This window comes from Homarus americanus, unplaced genomic scaffold (genome assembly GCF_018991925.1).
Source record: "Homarus americanus isolate GMGI-L3 unplaced genomic scaffold, GMGI_Hamer_2.0 scaffold39668, whole genome shotgun sequence".
In the NCBI taxonomy this organism is placed as follows: domain Eukaryota; kingdom Metazoa; phylum Arthropoda; class Malacostraca; order Decapoda; family Nephropidae; genus Homarus; species Homarus americanus.
The window spans coordinates 1-14,267 of NW_024753147.1; the positions used below are offsets into that span (position 1 = coordinate 1).

A 14,267-nucleotide genomic window follows, 5' to 3' on the forward strand; every position below is an offset into this window, starting at 1 on the left:
TGTCATTTTTATTTGAATTTTTTTTTACCCAAATTAATTTTTAGCTGTGTAATTTATTTATTTGTTGCTTGTGTTTACTTTGTTATTTTTAGTTATATTTATAATTGAATGTTACTCTGGGTAGCTTCAGATGACCGATTAAATGTCGAAAAAGTCTGAATTACTAATACAGTCGAGTAACACTTGAAATGTTGGATACTGTACAAGAATAAAGGACTATTTCTTAAGCAGTTTTAGTGGATATATATATATTTTTTTTTGCATAGATCATTCTGTTCATTGTCATCCTCGCTGCAAAGTTCAGTTACTTGGTGATGGCAGTGTGACAAGGAAGCTAAGTCCAGAATATGTCTTCAAAAGCAATACTCAATCTGCTTAATCAGCGCACATGGCTTGATTGATTAATACACCAAGGCAGTCAGTTTGAACCTGTGGTCTATTCACCCTGGATATATCATCTGTCGTACCGTATTAAAAAAAAATCAGCAAAATATCCCTCACAGACATCTGGCAGAAGAATTACAGTCTGGTGATGGCCTCATGACTTAGCGTTCCGTCAGCTCTTCTACTGTTATATATATCGTCTGTGTTGTGTACAAACTGATTCAAGTGAAATACAAAGAAAGGAGGTGGGAGATGTTATACTGGCAGATAGTAGCATTTATTCCTGTGTGTTATATGTCAGGTTTGGTAAAATGATTATAAACTTGTTGCTTAATGTTGTTGTTGTTGTAGAATATTTCCTTTTGTTTTGAAGGAAATGGCCTGCAGTGCTGATGGCTTACCCACAAGTGAGGCCCTCAGTCTCTTGCATGAGGACATCTCCATCGCTTTGGATGAATATCAGAAGACAGAAGCTGAAAAGTAAGTGTAGAAAAGATTATTAATTAATTTTGAAATACAGTATTAACCTGTGGGGCATATTGGAGTCTGTACTTTCTTGTAAATGAGGCGTATAGACTAACCAGGGCGTATGTGCGAATATCTCAACTCGGTTCAATTATTCGGGCTGTACTGCATGTTTTCTGCCCTTGGTTTCTTATGGGATTGTACCATGCTGGAGGTGTATCCACATTGCCTGACAATGATGCTATGGACTGACACAGAAAATGGGAAATTGAGCAACCCAGTGATGTGCCCTTGCTATTGTAAACACCTCATATGTTTGGTGATACTGTATTATGTTTTATATTTCAGGAACAAAGGTTTTGGATCAAAGAGTGTTCTGTATGAAGCCTTCCACCACAAGAGTAGTCTCTCTGTGTTTCATTGGACATCAGTGATAGCGTTGATCGTTGAAGGCATCGTGCTGCTGGTGGCCTTCGCTGCATGTAATGACCCCAGGTGTGTACAGTATGGGTCCATAAAATACAACAGGCATATGAAGTTACCTTTGATTCTTTCTGTGCTATATATTGACCTGAGAATGTGGACTGGTGTAATATTCTCCATACATAGGTAAAAATATATGACCTTATGATTTGGTATGAGTGTAAATACAAGCAAACATACAGTAGCAGTAAAGCAACCATTTGTTGACAGATAGGATAACTACTCTGATGTCCTTAATAATTTTTCCATTAGAGAATTTAAGATGAATTTTGTTCTGTTTAGATTTACAGATGATGTAATATGTTTATTATTATTATCAGGTACCAGCATCTTCCTGCCGAGTCCTTCTTCATTTTCTTAGCAGTAATTCTTAACGTGTACTTGGTGTGGTGGGACACTCAGCTGAGGCACAAAGAGGTCCCAAGACTCACACACAACGTCTTAAAGGATCTTAAAGGTAAAGCATTGTGACTTACGGTAACGTTTTTTATTAATATCCGAACATTGTCTGTGAATTTTAAAACTGTTCTTTATTTAGTTACCCACAAAAGTACCGTCAGTGTGTGTGTTGTTTCATACTAGGACCTTGACACTACTCTCCTGCAACTTTCTACACTTATCATTACACCACTACCCACCACTGTTCTCTCCTAACTACAGTATTTGAGGTTTCTTTGTCACTTACTCTTGCTTGTTTCCGTTGGTGTCATGCGTGCCATTTTTTTTTTTCAGAATACCACGGCAATGTGTTGTGGTCTGCCGAGAACTATCCTCACCTCCACTCCCCCTGCATCACCCTCCAGTGGACTCGTCGCGATGGTAACACAGTCAACCTCCCTTGGTCTCTCCTGGTGCGTGGGGATATTATACTCATGAAACCTGGACAGAAAGTTCCTGCTAGATGTAGGCCCATGCAGGTAAGTAGTATAATTTTTATTTATTCCTAACATTTACTGGTACTACAGTATATGCACAAATGATGCAACCCTGGTGCCTAAGGTCCGTAATTGCCTTGGATAATGAGGAGTATCTATTGAAATATATGTGGTGAAAGTTGCTGGCTGAGAAAGCATCTCCCCTTATTCAAATTAATTCTTATGGGGGAAAATTGCCCCAATATTCACAATTTCGTTATTTTCAATGACTTTTAGGAATGCCTCCCTTGCGATAACTGGGGTATTCCTGGTACAGTATGCACGTGACACAGTACAGCCGGGCAGTCACCCAGCTGACCCAATGCCTTAATACATATGTTCACTTCCCACACATACACACACATGCTCTTAATTTTTTTTTTTTTAGTTTTATAATTTCTTTATTTCTAAGCCACATTAGAGTATTGTAATGATTTCTTTTCTTCTCAAACAAGCACAGAGAAGCGATAAACATACTGAGATAAGGGAGAAGGATGGTTTGTTGATCCTTTATATAATGTACTTTAAACCTTTGTTATCAAACCACTATAAAACTATTTAAAATTCAGATACTGTACCATGTGGCAACAATGGTACATATTCTGTTACGAGTAATACTATTAGAAATGTCGTTTGACAATAAATTGACGATACGTATTTAGATAGCCAAGCAACTTATGAATTACACTGGTGTCAATATACATTACTGGACCCTCGATAAAGAATGATATTAGGTTCCTGAAACCTCAATTAGTTGTGAATCATTCTTTACTGAACTTCTTATGGGAAAGAGGGCTAGGGTCTGAACATCGCAAAGATTGACTTTTTTAACTATAGTACGTATGCCTATTTTCATCCACGATGGCGTCACAGCAGTAGAGTACTGCATTCACAAGAGTACTGTACTGTACATAACATAAAATATGGTAAGAAATGATTTATTGAGAATCGTGCATGTCGTATTCTCTTTACCACCGATCAACAACTAACCATCACCATCTCCCTACTGTACACCCATCTTATGATGTCAAACAACAAGCATGGAATTATTGTGATCCTAATACTACTCATAATAAAATCACTGGTACTGTACTTCCCAAGGTAAAACTACTTTGTTCAGCAGCACACCTCCATACATTATTTGTTACTTATGGCATTATAAATTTTATGATTTGACAGATAAGGATGGGTGTTTTATTCATATTTTATTTTGCGTTATTAACAAGGTTCTGAGTTATGAATAAATCAACTTATGAACAGGTCCTGAAATGTAACCCGTTCATTATTCAGGGGCCCCTGTACAGTATACAGATTCATCCAAGGCAAACACTTGGATGGATGCCAATATGCAGAAATTAAAAGCAATATAACATTTACGAGACAAAAACTTATCATATTTTCTACAAGATCTGGAGAAAAAATATAACTTAAGTGTACATCTATTATCTATACTGTAATTCAAAATTTATATTTCTTTAATATTGTATACCATCAGCTTCAACTACAAAGAAAATTATATAAAGTTAAATTTACCTGTACATGTGGTTTCTTCTCCAACACTTTCTATGAAGATATTTCATTCCATCCATCAATGGGTCCCAGCTTTCATAATGTGTGAGAAGTGAGACAGCAATAAAAGATGTCATCATGGGAAATGCACCAATATAAATTAGCAGTGAATACTTGATGCCCTTGAGCCAGATGTCCACAAGCATTGTCAAGGGAATAGTTAAGCTCAAAGATAAAGTAGCCATCAATGATGAAGTAAGGAAGCATCCCCTGCAAAATAAAACACCTTCAATTCCCAAGTAATTCCAATGTAGGTCAAACAATTATAGAAGGTGTTAACTAAGAAGACAATTAAAAAAAAAAGAATCTTTACTGCACAAATTTTTTCTTGCATTATCAGCTAAGAGAGGAATGTATGATATTCTCTGAAACACTTCAATTTAGAAACAAATTCAGACTTTATTTCAAGAAATAAAGTATAAAGGTAAGCACCTATTTGGTACATCCTTTTTCTCTTTTATGATACAGTGGCTACAATCAAGAACATATACACACACACACTGTTCGCTTTTGTCACTCATCCTCTAAACCGCTAAGACACATGCATTGTGCGATATTGTTCCCTTCCACAACAATGCTCAAAGACATCCTTCTACATTTTCCCTGTCACTTTACACAATCTAGCATCCTCAAACCACAGAGTCCATTCTCAAAAAGTACTTGATGCCATACTGTCTAGTCAGGCTCAAGATGATTATAAACTAACCTAAGGTATCATATTGTTTCACACAGAGTAAGTACAGATACTTCTTTTAGCTACTGTACCTATAGTTTTTTATTTTCCTTTTTTATGATGGTTTTTCAATAATCATAATCTATGGTTTAAACATATGGGAGATAATGGCCGGAATCAACATTTCAAAGAGGTCATGGTCATCAGTGCCCAACCATAAAAATTCTGGACATATTAATCAAATTTCATAAATGAGATTGACAATATCAATACTTTGTTATAAATGGTTTAATTGATAAAGCATTACTAACCAAAGCCAAAGAAGTTCAGACAGGACAGTTCCTACTAAGCCGTGTTAAAACTTGGTCTTAAGGGCGAAAGCGATCCTCCGGCTAGTTAACGCTGCTAACTCGCTCGTTTGCTGGTGCAGACGACACTTGGGGTGGTTGGACGGAGGTGATAACGGCAGCGACTATCTCCGCCACAAGCAGATTCAACCCAGCAGCCATACCGTCAGTATCTAGCTACCCTGCTGTCCGTCAAATTCTGGCTGTGATCTCATCATAGGTCCTGGACTCATGGGCTGTGTTCCCAGACCTTCACCTATCAACTGCCAACTCTCTGGTCATCTACCACTACCGCATACCACGACCATCAGTTCATCACATTCCGTCGGTGCCCCGGTGTTCTCCTGCCTTTTCAAGACGTTGCTGAGTGTGGAGGAATGGACGTTTCCCTGCCCTGAGTGTGCATCACCGCGTTCCAGAACCTTCCCCCAGGGCCACTGCCGTAGGAAATATTTGTTCATTGTTTGATTCCATTAATTGCTGACTCCCCTTTATTGTTCGATTCTATCAATTGTTGACTCCATTTAATTGTTTGATTCCATTAATTGCTGACTCCCCTTTATTGTTCGATTCTATTATTTGTTTGATTCCTTTAATTGTTGCTTCCTTTAATTGTTTGACTCCCGTAATTATTTGATGTTTGTTGAGTGGTGTCAGAGTTTTGTTATATTTTTATAGTAAAGAGATGCCAATCTCTAACGGTTGTTTGTTATTCCTCGGAAAACCATGGTCCTTGACTTTCCTATATTAAGATCCTGATTAGCCTGGTAAGGGATTTCTATCCCTAAGTCCCAGGCCTTTACAAGTGGCGACCTTGCCAGGATTGTCTCTGACCTTTGGTTTCTGAGGTTTAACATTCGTTCCGGTGTTGTTGTAAGTCGCCGTGAGCGCGCCACCTTGCTGTCTGTGGCCCGGAAGCAAGTGTTGTTCAGTGGTTATCCCTTCCTTCTGTGTGCTAATTTTGTTGCTCTCCCTTGTACTTGGGAAGTTAATTAGTGTTGGTTGGGGTGCACTGTGGATGCTGTCATAGCATATTTGTTGTTGTTTCACCTGGTGCGGTTACGTTACCCTGAGGTGATTCAGCTGGGCTGGGTGCGGAACGAGGTTCCCTCCAGTCGGATCAAATCATTTACTGGTCTGATTGAGCCACTAGGTGAGTTACCTTTGGCTATTTGCGGGGTAAGTTGTTTGTTTTTCCTTTGTTCTTGGCCTTTCGGATCATTATGTCTGCTTTTGAGGTGTGGAAAGATCAAGCGGTGGCCCTGGGTCTGACAGGTAATGACATTGGTCAGTATGTGGTCACCCAACAGAATGCCGAGAGAGAGGAACGTCAGAGAGAGAGAGAGGCACGTCAGAAAGAGAGAGAGGAACGCCAGAAAGAGAGAGAGTTGGAGGAACGTGAGAAAGAAAGGAGAGTCGAATTAGCTAAGTTGCAGGCAGAAAAGGACCTAGAACTGGCTAGGATTAATGCTTCAAGTAGACCAGCATCCTCTGGCCATATACAGGACAATGTGGTAAAACCCAGCTTGCCTGTGTACCGTGAAGGAGAAGACATCGCCTCCTACCTTGTTAGGTTTGAGCGGGTAGCTGAGCTGCTTGGTGTAGCCCCAGATAGCTATGCTGTAAGGTTGGGTAGCCTACTGAGTGGTAAGCCGGTAGAAATTTACACGTCCCTGTCTGCCGACATCACCCGAGATTACTTCTTGTTGAAGCAAGCTCTCTTGCGAGGATTTTGCAAGACTTCTGACGGTTATCGTGCTGATTTCCGCAGAACGAAGATTAGAGCGGGAGAAACGTACCAGCAGTTTTCGATTCACCTGGGTCGTTTATTTCAACAATGGCTGGAGACATCAGGGGTTGAAGAAACCTTTGAGTCTCTCTCTAATTTCATGATATTAGATCAGTTTTTGTCTTCTCTACCTCCAGACTTGAGAATTTTCATCAAAGAACACCAGCCAGCGACGCTTGGAGAAGCTGTGCATCTTGCCGACAACTGGGCGTCTGCTCGCAACGCCTACCCCAAGTCTTCCCCTCCTGTAGTGAAGATTGCGAAGCCTCCGTCCTCCGAGGAACCATCCCCAGGAGTACACAAGAGTAGTTCACCAGCCGTGCGGTGTCACAGCTGCGGAGAAGAAGGGCACATTCGTTCTCGCTGTCCCAGGAATCCCCTCGCCTTCAAGACTGCTGACACTCATCAACCCAGCAACAAGGTCGGATTCTGTTTGGTGGACAAGAGCTGCCCCCGTTATTGTGTCAGTGGAACAATCAATGGGTCTAGGGCATCTACTTTCATCAGGGACACTGGTTGCTCGTGCATTATTGTCTCTGAAGAAGCCCTGCCTGACGCTGACATCTCCAGCTGCCCGAAGGTTAGTGTCGCCGATTATTTAGGTCGTGTTGACCAGTTCCCTGTTGTTAGGTGCTACCTGCGTTGCCCCTATTTCACTGGTTGGTCTAATGTGGTAAGAGCTCCCATTAAATGTGCAAGTGCCCTCATTGGTAATGTTCCCGGTGTTCGTGACCCTAACGACCCGGAAACGTTAAAACTCTCCTCGCCACCAGCACTAGTCTCCTCGCCACCAGCACCAGTCCCCACGCCACCTGCTGAGGACGACGACTCGCCACCTGCCGAGGTCGCCTCGCCACCCTCTCACGCCGCCACGCCTGCCGCCAAGGTCCAAGCTGTAGGGCCACGGACGGCGAAGGTGAAACGACCGCATCCCCTGATTCTGCCGAATTTGTTGCCACTGACTGTGACGCCCAAGGAGTTCGCCAAGCTTCAAGACTCGTGTGCCACTCTTAAGCGGGTAAGGGAGAAGGTGACTTCCGGGGAGGAGGATCAGGTGAGAGATGGGTCGGTTTATAAGTTTGTTTCTATTAATGGGGTGTTACACAGGTCTTGTGTTTCATCCAAGCGACCAGCTAAAGTAGGTCGGTTTTTACTTGTTGTCCCTGCTGTTTGTCGTAGTAACATTCTCTCTGTAGCTCACAAGAGCTCTCTTGTAAGTCACTGTTCTCGTAGGAAAACTTATAGGAAGGTTGCTGATCAGTTTTACTGGCCAGGTATGGGAGCGGATATTAGAGCTTTTTGTAGGAATTGTGATCAGTGTCCACGTATGTCCGCCAAGGGTAGAGTCCGTCCTGTTCCACTTGAACCCTTACCCGTCGTTGCAGAACCATCTTCTCGGGTAGCCATAGATTTTGTTGGACGATTCTCACCCCCTTCCTCTAAGAAGCCTAAATTACATCAAGCTAATTTGTTAAAGCAATATAATTGCAGGACCCACATTGCTCGTGTCCTTGACGACGTCCCCAAGCTGGAGTTAGTCGAGGCACTACCCTGCAAGAGTTCCTGTGAAGTTCGGACGCCAGAGCCTGTTGATCTCGGTTGCCAGTTGCTGCCAACACCTGACGAGATAGAAGAATCCTCTACGACAGGAAATAGGCCCAAACTTAAACTTGGACTGAAGTGGACCCCACGTGCAGTTCCTTGATACGGCATTACGTTTTGGACATCAAGTTACCACCTATTCTTTTCTATGACCCTTCTTTATTGTGCAATGTGTATTTAAGCATTTGTTGTAAGATGATTATGCTTTGTGTACTAATCTTAAGTTTTAATCTACCTTACAGTAGATTTTTGTTGGGGGAGCAGTGTAAGGGCGGAAACGATCCTCCGGCTAGTTACCGCTGCTAACTCGCTCGTTTGCTGGTGCATACGACACTTGGGGTGGTTGGACGGAGGTGAGAACGGCAGCGACTATCTCCGCCACGGCAGATTCAACCCAGCCGCCATACCGTCAGTATCTAGCTACCCTGCTGTCCGTCAAATTCTGGCTGTGATCTCATCATAGGTCCTGGACTCGTGGGCTGTGTTCCCAGACCTTCACCTATCAACTGCCAACTCTCTGGTCATCTACCACTACCGCATACCACGACCATCAGTTCATCACATTCCGTCGGTGCCCCGGTGTTCTCCTGCCTTTTCAAGACGTTGCTGAGTGTGGAGTGAATGGACGCTTCCCTACCCTGAGTGTGCATCACCGCGTTCCAGAACCTTCCCCCAGGGCCACTGCCGTAGGAAATATTTGTTCATTGTTTGATTCCATTAATTGCTGACTCCCCTTTATTGTTCGATTCTATCAATTGTTGACTCCATTTAATTGTTTGATTCCATTAATTGCTGACTCCCCTTTATTGTTCGATTCTATTATTTGTTTGATTCCTTTAAGTTGTTTGCTTCCTTTAATTGTTTGACTCCCGTAATTATTTGATGTTTGTTGAGTGGTGTCAGAGTTTTTGTTATATTTTTATAGTAAAGAGATGCCAATCTCTAACGGTTGTTTGTTATTCCTCGGAAAACCATGGTCCTTGACTTTCCTATATTAAGATCCTGATTAGCCTGGTAAGGGATTTCTATCCCTAAGTCCCAGGCCTTTACAACAGACATGTAGAACAGGTGTTGCAGATTTGGCAACTGAAATGTCTCCCATCCAAAAACATCCAACAGGGGGAACCCGGGCCACAGAATGATGGTATTGAAAAAGCCCACAAATCCTGGAGAAAAAAAAAATATTAATAAGAAAACAAATTAAAAAGACCAATACATTCAACCTATCTATCTACAGTACCTACACCAACTGTGCCACAAATTTTGTTTTATTTCAAGAAGTTAAAATCATTACACTTTAATAATTCACACCCAAACAACTGAAGGCAATAAATTTGTACAGAATAAAGCAAAATTATCTCTCCCTGAAAAATAAGAATCCTCTCTTTGTGTTAGTGTTGTGTTCTGACAGTTTAACGGTGTGAATTCCCATGAAGAAGTAAATACAATGCCTGCCAAGTAACTGAAGTATGGCATATGAATACGATGTGACAGTTAGAAATTCAATGACAACACAATTGTATTAGCTTATGACTACCTGGTAAATGTAATAGGAGAGTGGTTAAGTTATCATTTCATATTACTGTACAGCTATATTGCTAAAGTATTACCTTCAAGAACTATAAAAACATTGACCAGATCATGATGGATCAGGGAGTTGATCATTCTTTGAACTGGGTCGACTCCTCTGATTTGCCCTTTGAGGAGATGCTGATATTACATAATGATGTCTTCTAGTCCATTTCAAACCATTATTGTCCAGAGGTGGCAAAGAAAATTACAGTACGAGATGACTCTCGTTGGAATGACTCCTCTATAAGTTCACTTTGTATGGATCGTAGAAGTGCTGAATGAGAGAAGCACAGGCAGTGAACAGACCGTACTAGATCAGAGTACATAATATGACTGTGCGTACGGCTGTTGTTTGTTCAGTGTGGGCACACAACGCTGAATATTGTATACTACAGAAGTCAAGTGGCCTCATGTGGCAGTGACCAGAAAAAAATATATACAGTTATGAATGGGCTGTTGGGCCAAAGGTCTGGAATTACTATGCTTTGTTCCACTTCAAATGGTCAGCTTGCCTCAGATGTTTCCTAAGGTTTTTATGACAAAGATATCATGTGACCTTGATTGTGTTTCTTTAGATGAGAAATTTTCAGTTATTTTCAACCAAGTTACACAATAGAACTCACTCTTTCATCATTTTGTCTTACAGAGGTGAACAACATTCTGCACTATATCAAGGATTTGAAGAAGACTTTGTTGTCGTGATCTTACAAATGTATTTAAGGTATCACTCTCTTATGAACATACTGCAGACTTTATTTGTAGAATCATATATATGTGATTTTCAGAGGGTAATTTTGTGTGATCTGAAAAACAGGCTTTATTACATCCACTTCTGGTCTTGATACTGAAAATATGTAAAATTATAGTCATCCAGTCTCGAGTCTCATTTTCATCAGAGATCATACTATGCTGGATTAGTTACTTTCTCTGTTAGAGAGAAGCAAGTGATCCATCTGGTCCAGTCAGCCTATAGGTTGCATCATTCAACTGAAACTGCCTATGTTGAATTCATAATGATTTGGTCATAAACACTTGCACAGAAAAGTCCTCCCTCCTGGCCCTACTGGATCTCTCTGCAGCATTTGCAGCATGGCTTCAGGATCTTTGGTCATTCAGTGTCCATGATGATGCATTCTCACTGTTTGAGTCTTATCTGTCAGAGTGATCTCAATGTGTGATAGTTGGTGGAACCGTTTCAGACCCAGTCCCTTTGCAGTTTGTCGTCTCACAGGGATCAGTTTTGGGACCACTTCTGTTTACAGTCCATACCAGTAGTTTTGTAATTTTGCTGGATGTTCATGGTGTTGCCTTACTATTTCCATGCCAATGATACACAGCTTTATGTCCAAATGATAAATGTCAAGGATATTGAGAGATATTGAAATTCTTGATGTCTGATATTAAAAAATGGATGGCTAGACGAAAACCTAAGATGAATGATGGCAACACCGAGATTATCGTCATCCAAGGAAATAGGAGGGGTTACAGCACAGATGATTTTGGCTCTTTAAACTTTGGAGAAGTACAACTCAATCCTGTCAATTCTGCTCATAATCTTGGAATGTATACTTTGACTCAAAACTGAATTTTAGAGTCTATCTCGATTAACCCTTTAGAGGGCAGCCCCACACTTAGGTACTTTATTCATTTTATTTTTACTTTTATCCTCTTTGCTACTGATTGGCTCATTAGCAGCTTGGGCAGTCGGTCACATCTCTGTTATGTACTGTTGGCGAATACTGGGCATGCACTGACTCCTGAGTATATCGGAACCTGCTCCAATGTTGGTCAAATCTGGTTTCAAATGAGCTCACACTCAGTGCTGTCACAACACTCTCGGGTAGATTGTTCCTCGAATTCACAATTCTCACTCCAAACATGTTTGCCCTCACAGTTTTATGGACTTGTGGCTTCTTCAACCTTGAGCTGTGACCCCTTGTGAGGCGGACGTCCGCCAGCTCCAGGTATGTACATTAGACCAAGCAGTGCCCCCTGAGGTGTTTATACACATCGATTAGGTCGCCTCTCGCCCGTCTGTAGTATAAGCTAGGTAGTTGCAGGCGTTCTAATCTCTCTAAGTATTTGAGGTTCTGTAGAGCAGGCCCCAGTCTGGTAGCCCTCCTTTGGACATTTTCAATCAATTGACAGTCTCTAGTATACCTTGGGGAAGCATCTGCTAATGCCAGAAGAATTCATTCAGCTAAAAGGTTAAAGAGCATAGAAACTCAGTTGCAACTTTCATATTCAAAATCTATTGGCTGTGAAACAGTTTTTAGATAAGACAGTGTCTTGTGGCACTTATATTCACTTATTTTGTCTTGGGTTGACTATTTTAACTCTTTATGGGTTTGCCTACCTAATTATCTAGTGAAAAAAGTTCAGGGTGGTGAAAAAGGATGCCAGGCTTACATGTGCTCTCCTACTGAGGACTTCCACTACCCTATTCTTAATCGAATTGCACTGGCTTCCAATTAAAGAAAGAAAAAAGTTCAAACTCTGCCTAATGACTTTTAAGGCACTTATGTTTGATGAGCCTAAGTAATTGTCCAACCTACTAAATCCTCTGACCTAGAGCATTGTGGAAATGCTCTTTTGTGGCCCAATCCTTTTCCTATATCGCACCCAGATTGTACAATCATTTGCCTGCATCCATGAAGCAGCTGACTTCTGTGGAGGCTTTTAAGAAACAACTTAAGACCTTTCTTTTATTTTGAAAGCACATGATCCTGAAAAGAGCTTTGGAAGTGATACAACTTAAGGATTAATGAACTGTCACTTCTTGTGATTTTTGTTATATTTTTATTTTTATTTTTTATTCTCAGAACTTTGACTTGTGAAATTTTGAGCGCTAGTGAATTACTTGGAAGAATTGGAGCTTTTGTTTCTCAAAAGTGCCAGCTTTTATTATTATTAAAACAATATCTGATTGATCAATAAATCTCCCAGAGCTAACTGGGTACTAAGGGCATGGAATGGGGGGAGGGGAGGGAAGAGTGCAAAGAAGAGGAGAGAGAGATGATAGAAGGGAAAGGAGAGGAAATTAATTCACTTACCAAAGAACATAGTAAAATCCATACGATCTTCAGTTGGAACCTTGTGCTTCAGGAAGACCATGTAACAGGCATAAAGAATAGCTCCAGCTATTGACCATACCACACCAACAGGCACAACTGAACTTTCAAGGTTGAGGTCTTCCAAACTAACAAAAACCTGAAAAGTAATTGGCAAGACATATATCCAAAATATCTTAAAAATATTTGTTGGGTATATTCAAAGTTTTAAACTGTTTTTTTCTTGGATAAACACTGTCATCAATCACAAAACAGTAATGAGGTCTCCTAGCTTTCAAACATGTATCATTATCACATGTACACTTTCCAGAACATGTAGTGTATCTCGAAAACTAGATACATTACAATACTGTACAGGGATCCCCGACTAACGAACGTCCAACTTACGAACGCCTGCAGATATGAATGGGGTTAAATGTGAAATTTACAGTATCTCTTTAATTTACCTGTAAGCCCCCCAGAAGATGCTTTAAATCTGACCAATATCATGTACATTTTGAGGCTATGTGCACTTGATATTAGGAGATATTCTAAAATCAATAGTAAATACTTTTTACAATACAAAAATGCCTGAGTACAATACTGCATTAAAGAAAAAGTACAGTAGTACCCCGCTTAACGCGGTCAATTGAACCCACAGGGTACCGCGTTAAGTGAAAACCACGTTAAGTGAACAACAAAACATATGGGATTAATTCCAATAGAGACTGGCCCGACCCCCAAACTCCACTTTTTGACGACACACAACTATGTTGTAGTAAAAATTTTATCTTAACTTTATGATGGTATGCACACACAATTAATAATTAAGAGAAATATCAATAATATTAGGTTTTTTAACACTTGCATTAGTAGAAAAGATGGCTGGGCACACGGGGATGGGGGTTGGTTCCGAGGCAGAGGGCAGATTATTGGCCCTCACCTGTATCACTTGTATCAATTGTATCACTATCCACCACAGAGGCTTGCAGGGCCTCTTTGTCAAACCCCTCAAAGGTCATATAAGTCCATATCCTCACTATAATTATCACTATCACTGACTTGGGCCGGCTGTGGCGGGTGAAGAACTCTGTAATGTTTTGATGACTGGGCGACCTTGTGCGCATCGTGCCCGCGCCGCTTCCCGCGTATATGATGAAAAATTCCGCGTTAAGTGAAAGTTCAGCTCTGGCGAGGCACCGCGTATATGATAAAACGCGTTAAGTGAAACCGCGTTAGGCGGGGTAATACTGTATTGGAATTTTCTGTTGAAAAGGGAACCCCCGCCCTGGATCCACCCTTGTGGTTATTTGCACATACAGGTACAAAATATTTAAAGTCAACAACATCCTGCAGTCTCCCATGCACACCACTGCACCTCTTGTGTACCCACCTTCCACACTCACTGCACATTACTGA

The 14,267-nt window shown here is 41.0% G+C and overlaps 1 protein-coding gene and 1 long non-coding RNA gene across 4 annotated transcripts; one reads left to right on the forward strand and one right to left on the reverse strand.

Moving 5' to 3' along the window:
- Positions 1-721: 721 nt before the first annotated feature.
- Positions 722-4,840, reverse strand: LOC121855290. The gene is made up of 3 exons (XR_006086765.1): positions 4,800-4,840; positions 3,780-4,025; positions 722-857 (listed from the first exon to the last, which is right to left on the reverse strand). It is a non-coding gene; the product is annotated as an uncharacterized LOC121855290 (long non-coding RNA).
- On the forward strand, positions 761-13,365 carry LOC121855289 (transmembrane protein 94-like). Of its 3 annotated transcripts, none has more exons than XM_042350165.1 (5): positions 761-864; positions 1,198-1,344; positions 1,653-1,789; positions 2,065-2,249; positions 11,693-13,365. In XM_042350165.1, the coding sequence occupies exons 1-5, from the start codon at positions 761-763 to the stop codon at positions 11,738-11,740; spliced, it is 621 nt and encodes a 206-aa protein (XP_042206099.1). In that variant the 3' UTR covers positions 11,741-13,365. The 3 variants fall into 3 exon arrangements, with proteins under 3 accessions (XP_042206099.1, XP_042206100.1, XP_042206102.1); XM_042350166.1 differs by lacking the exon at positions 11,693-13,365 and adding an exon at positions 10,445-10,671; XM_042350168.1 differs by lacking the exon at positions 11,693-13,365 and adding an exon at positions 8,469-8,513.
- The last annotated feature ends 902 nt before the right edge of the window (positions 13,366-14,267 follow it).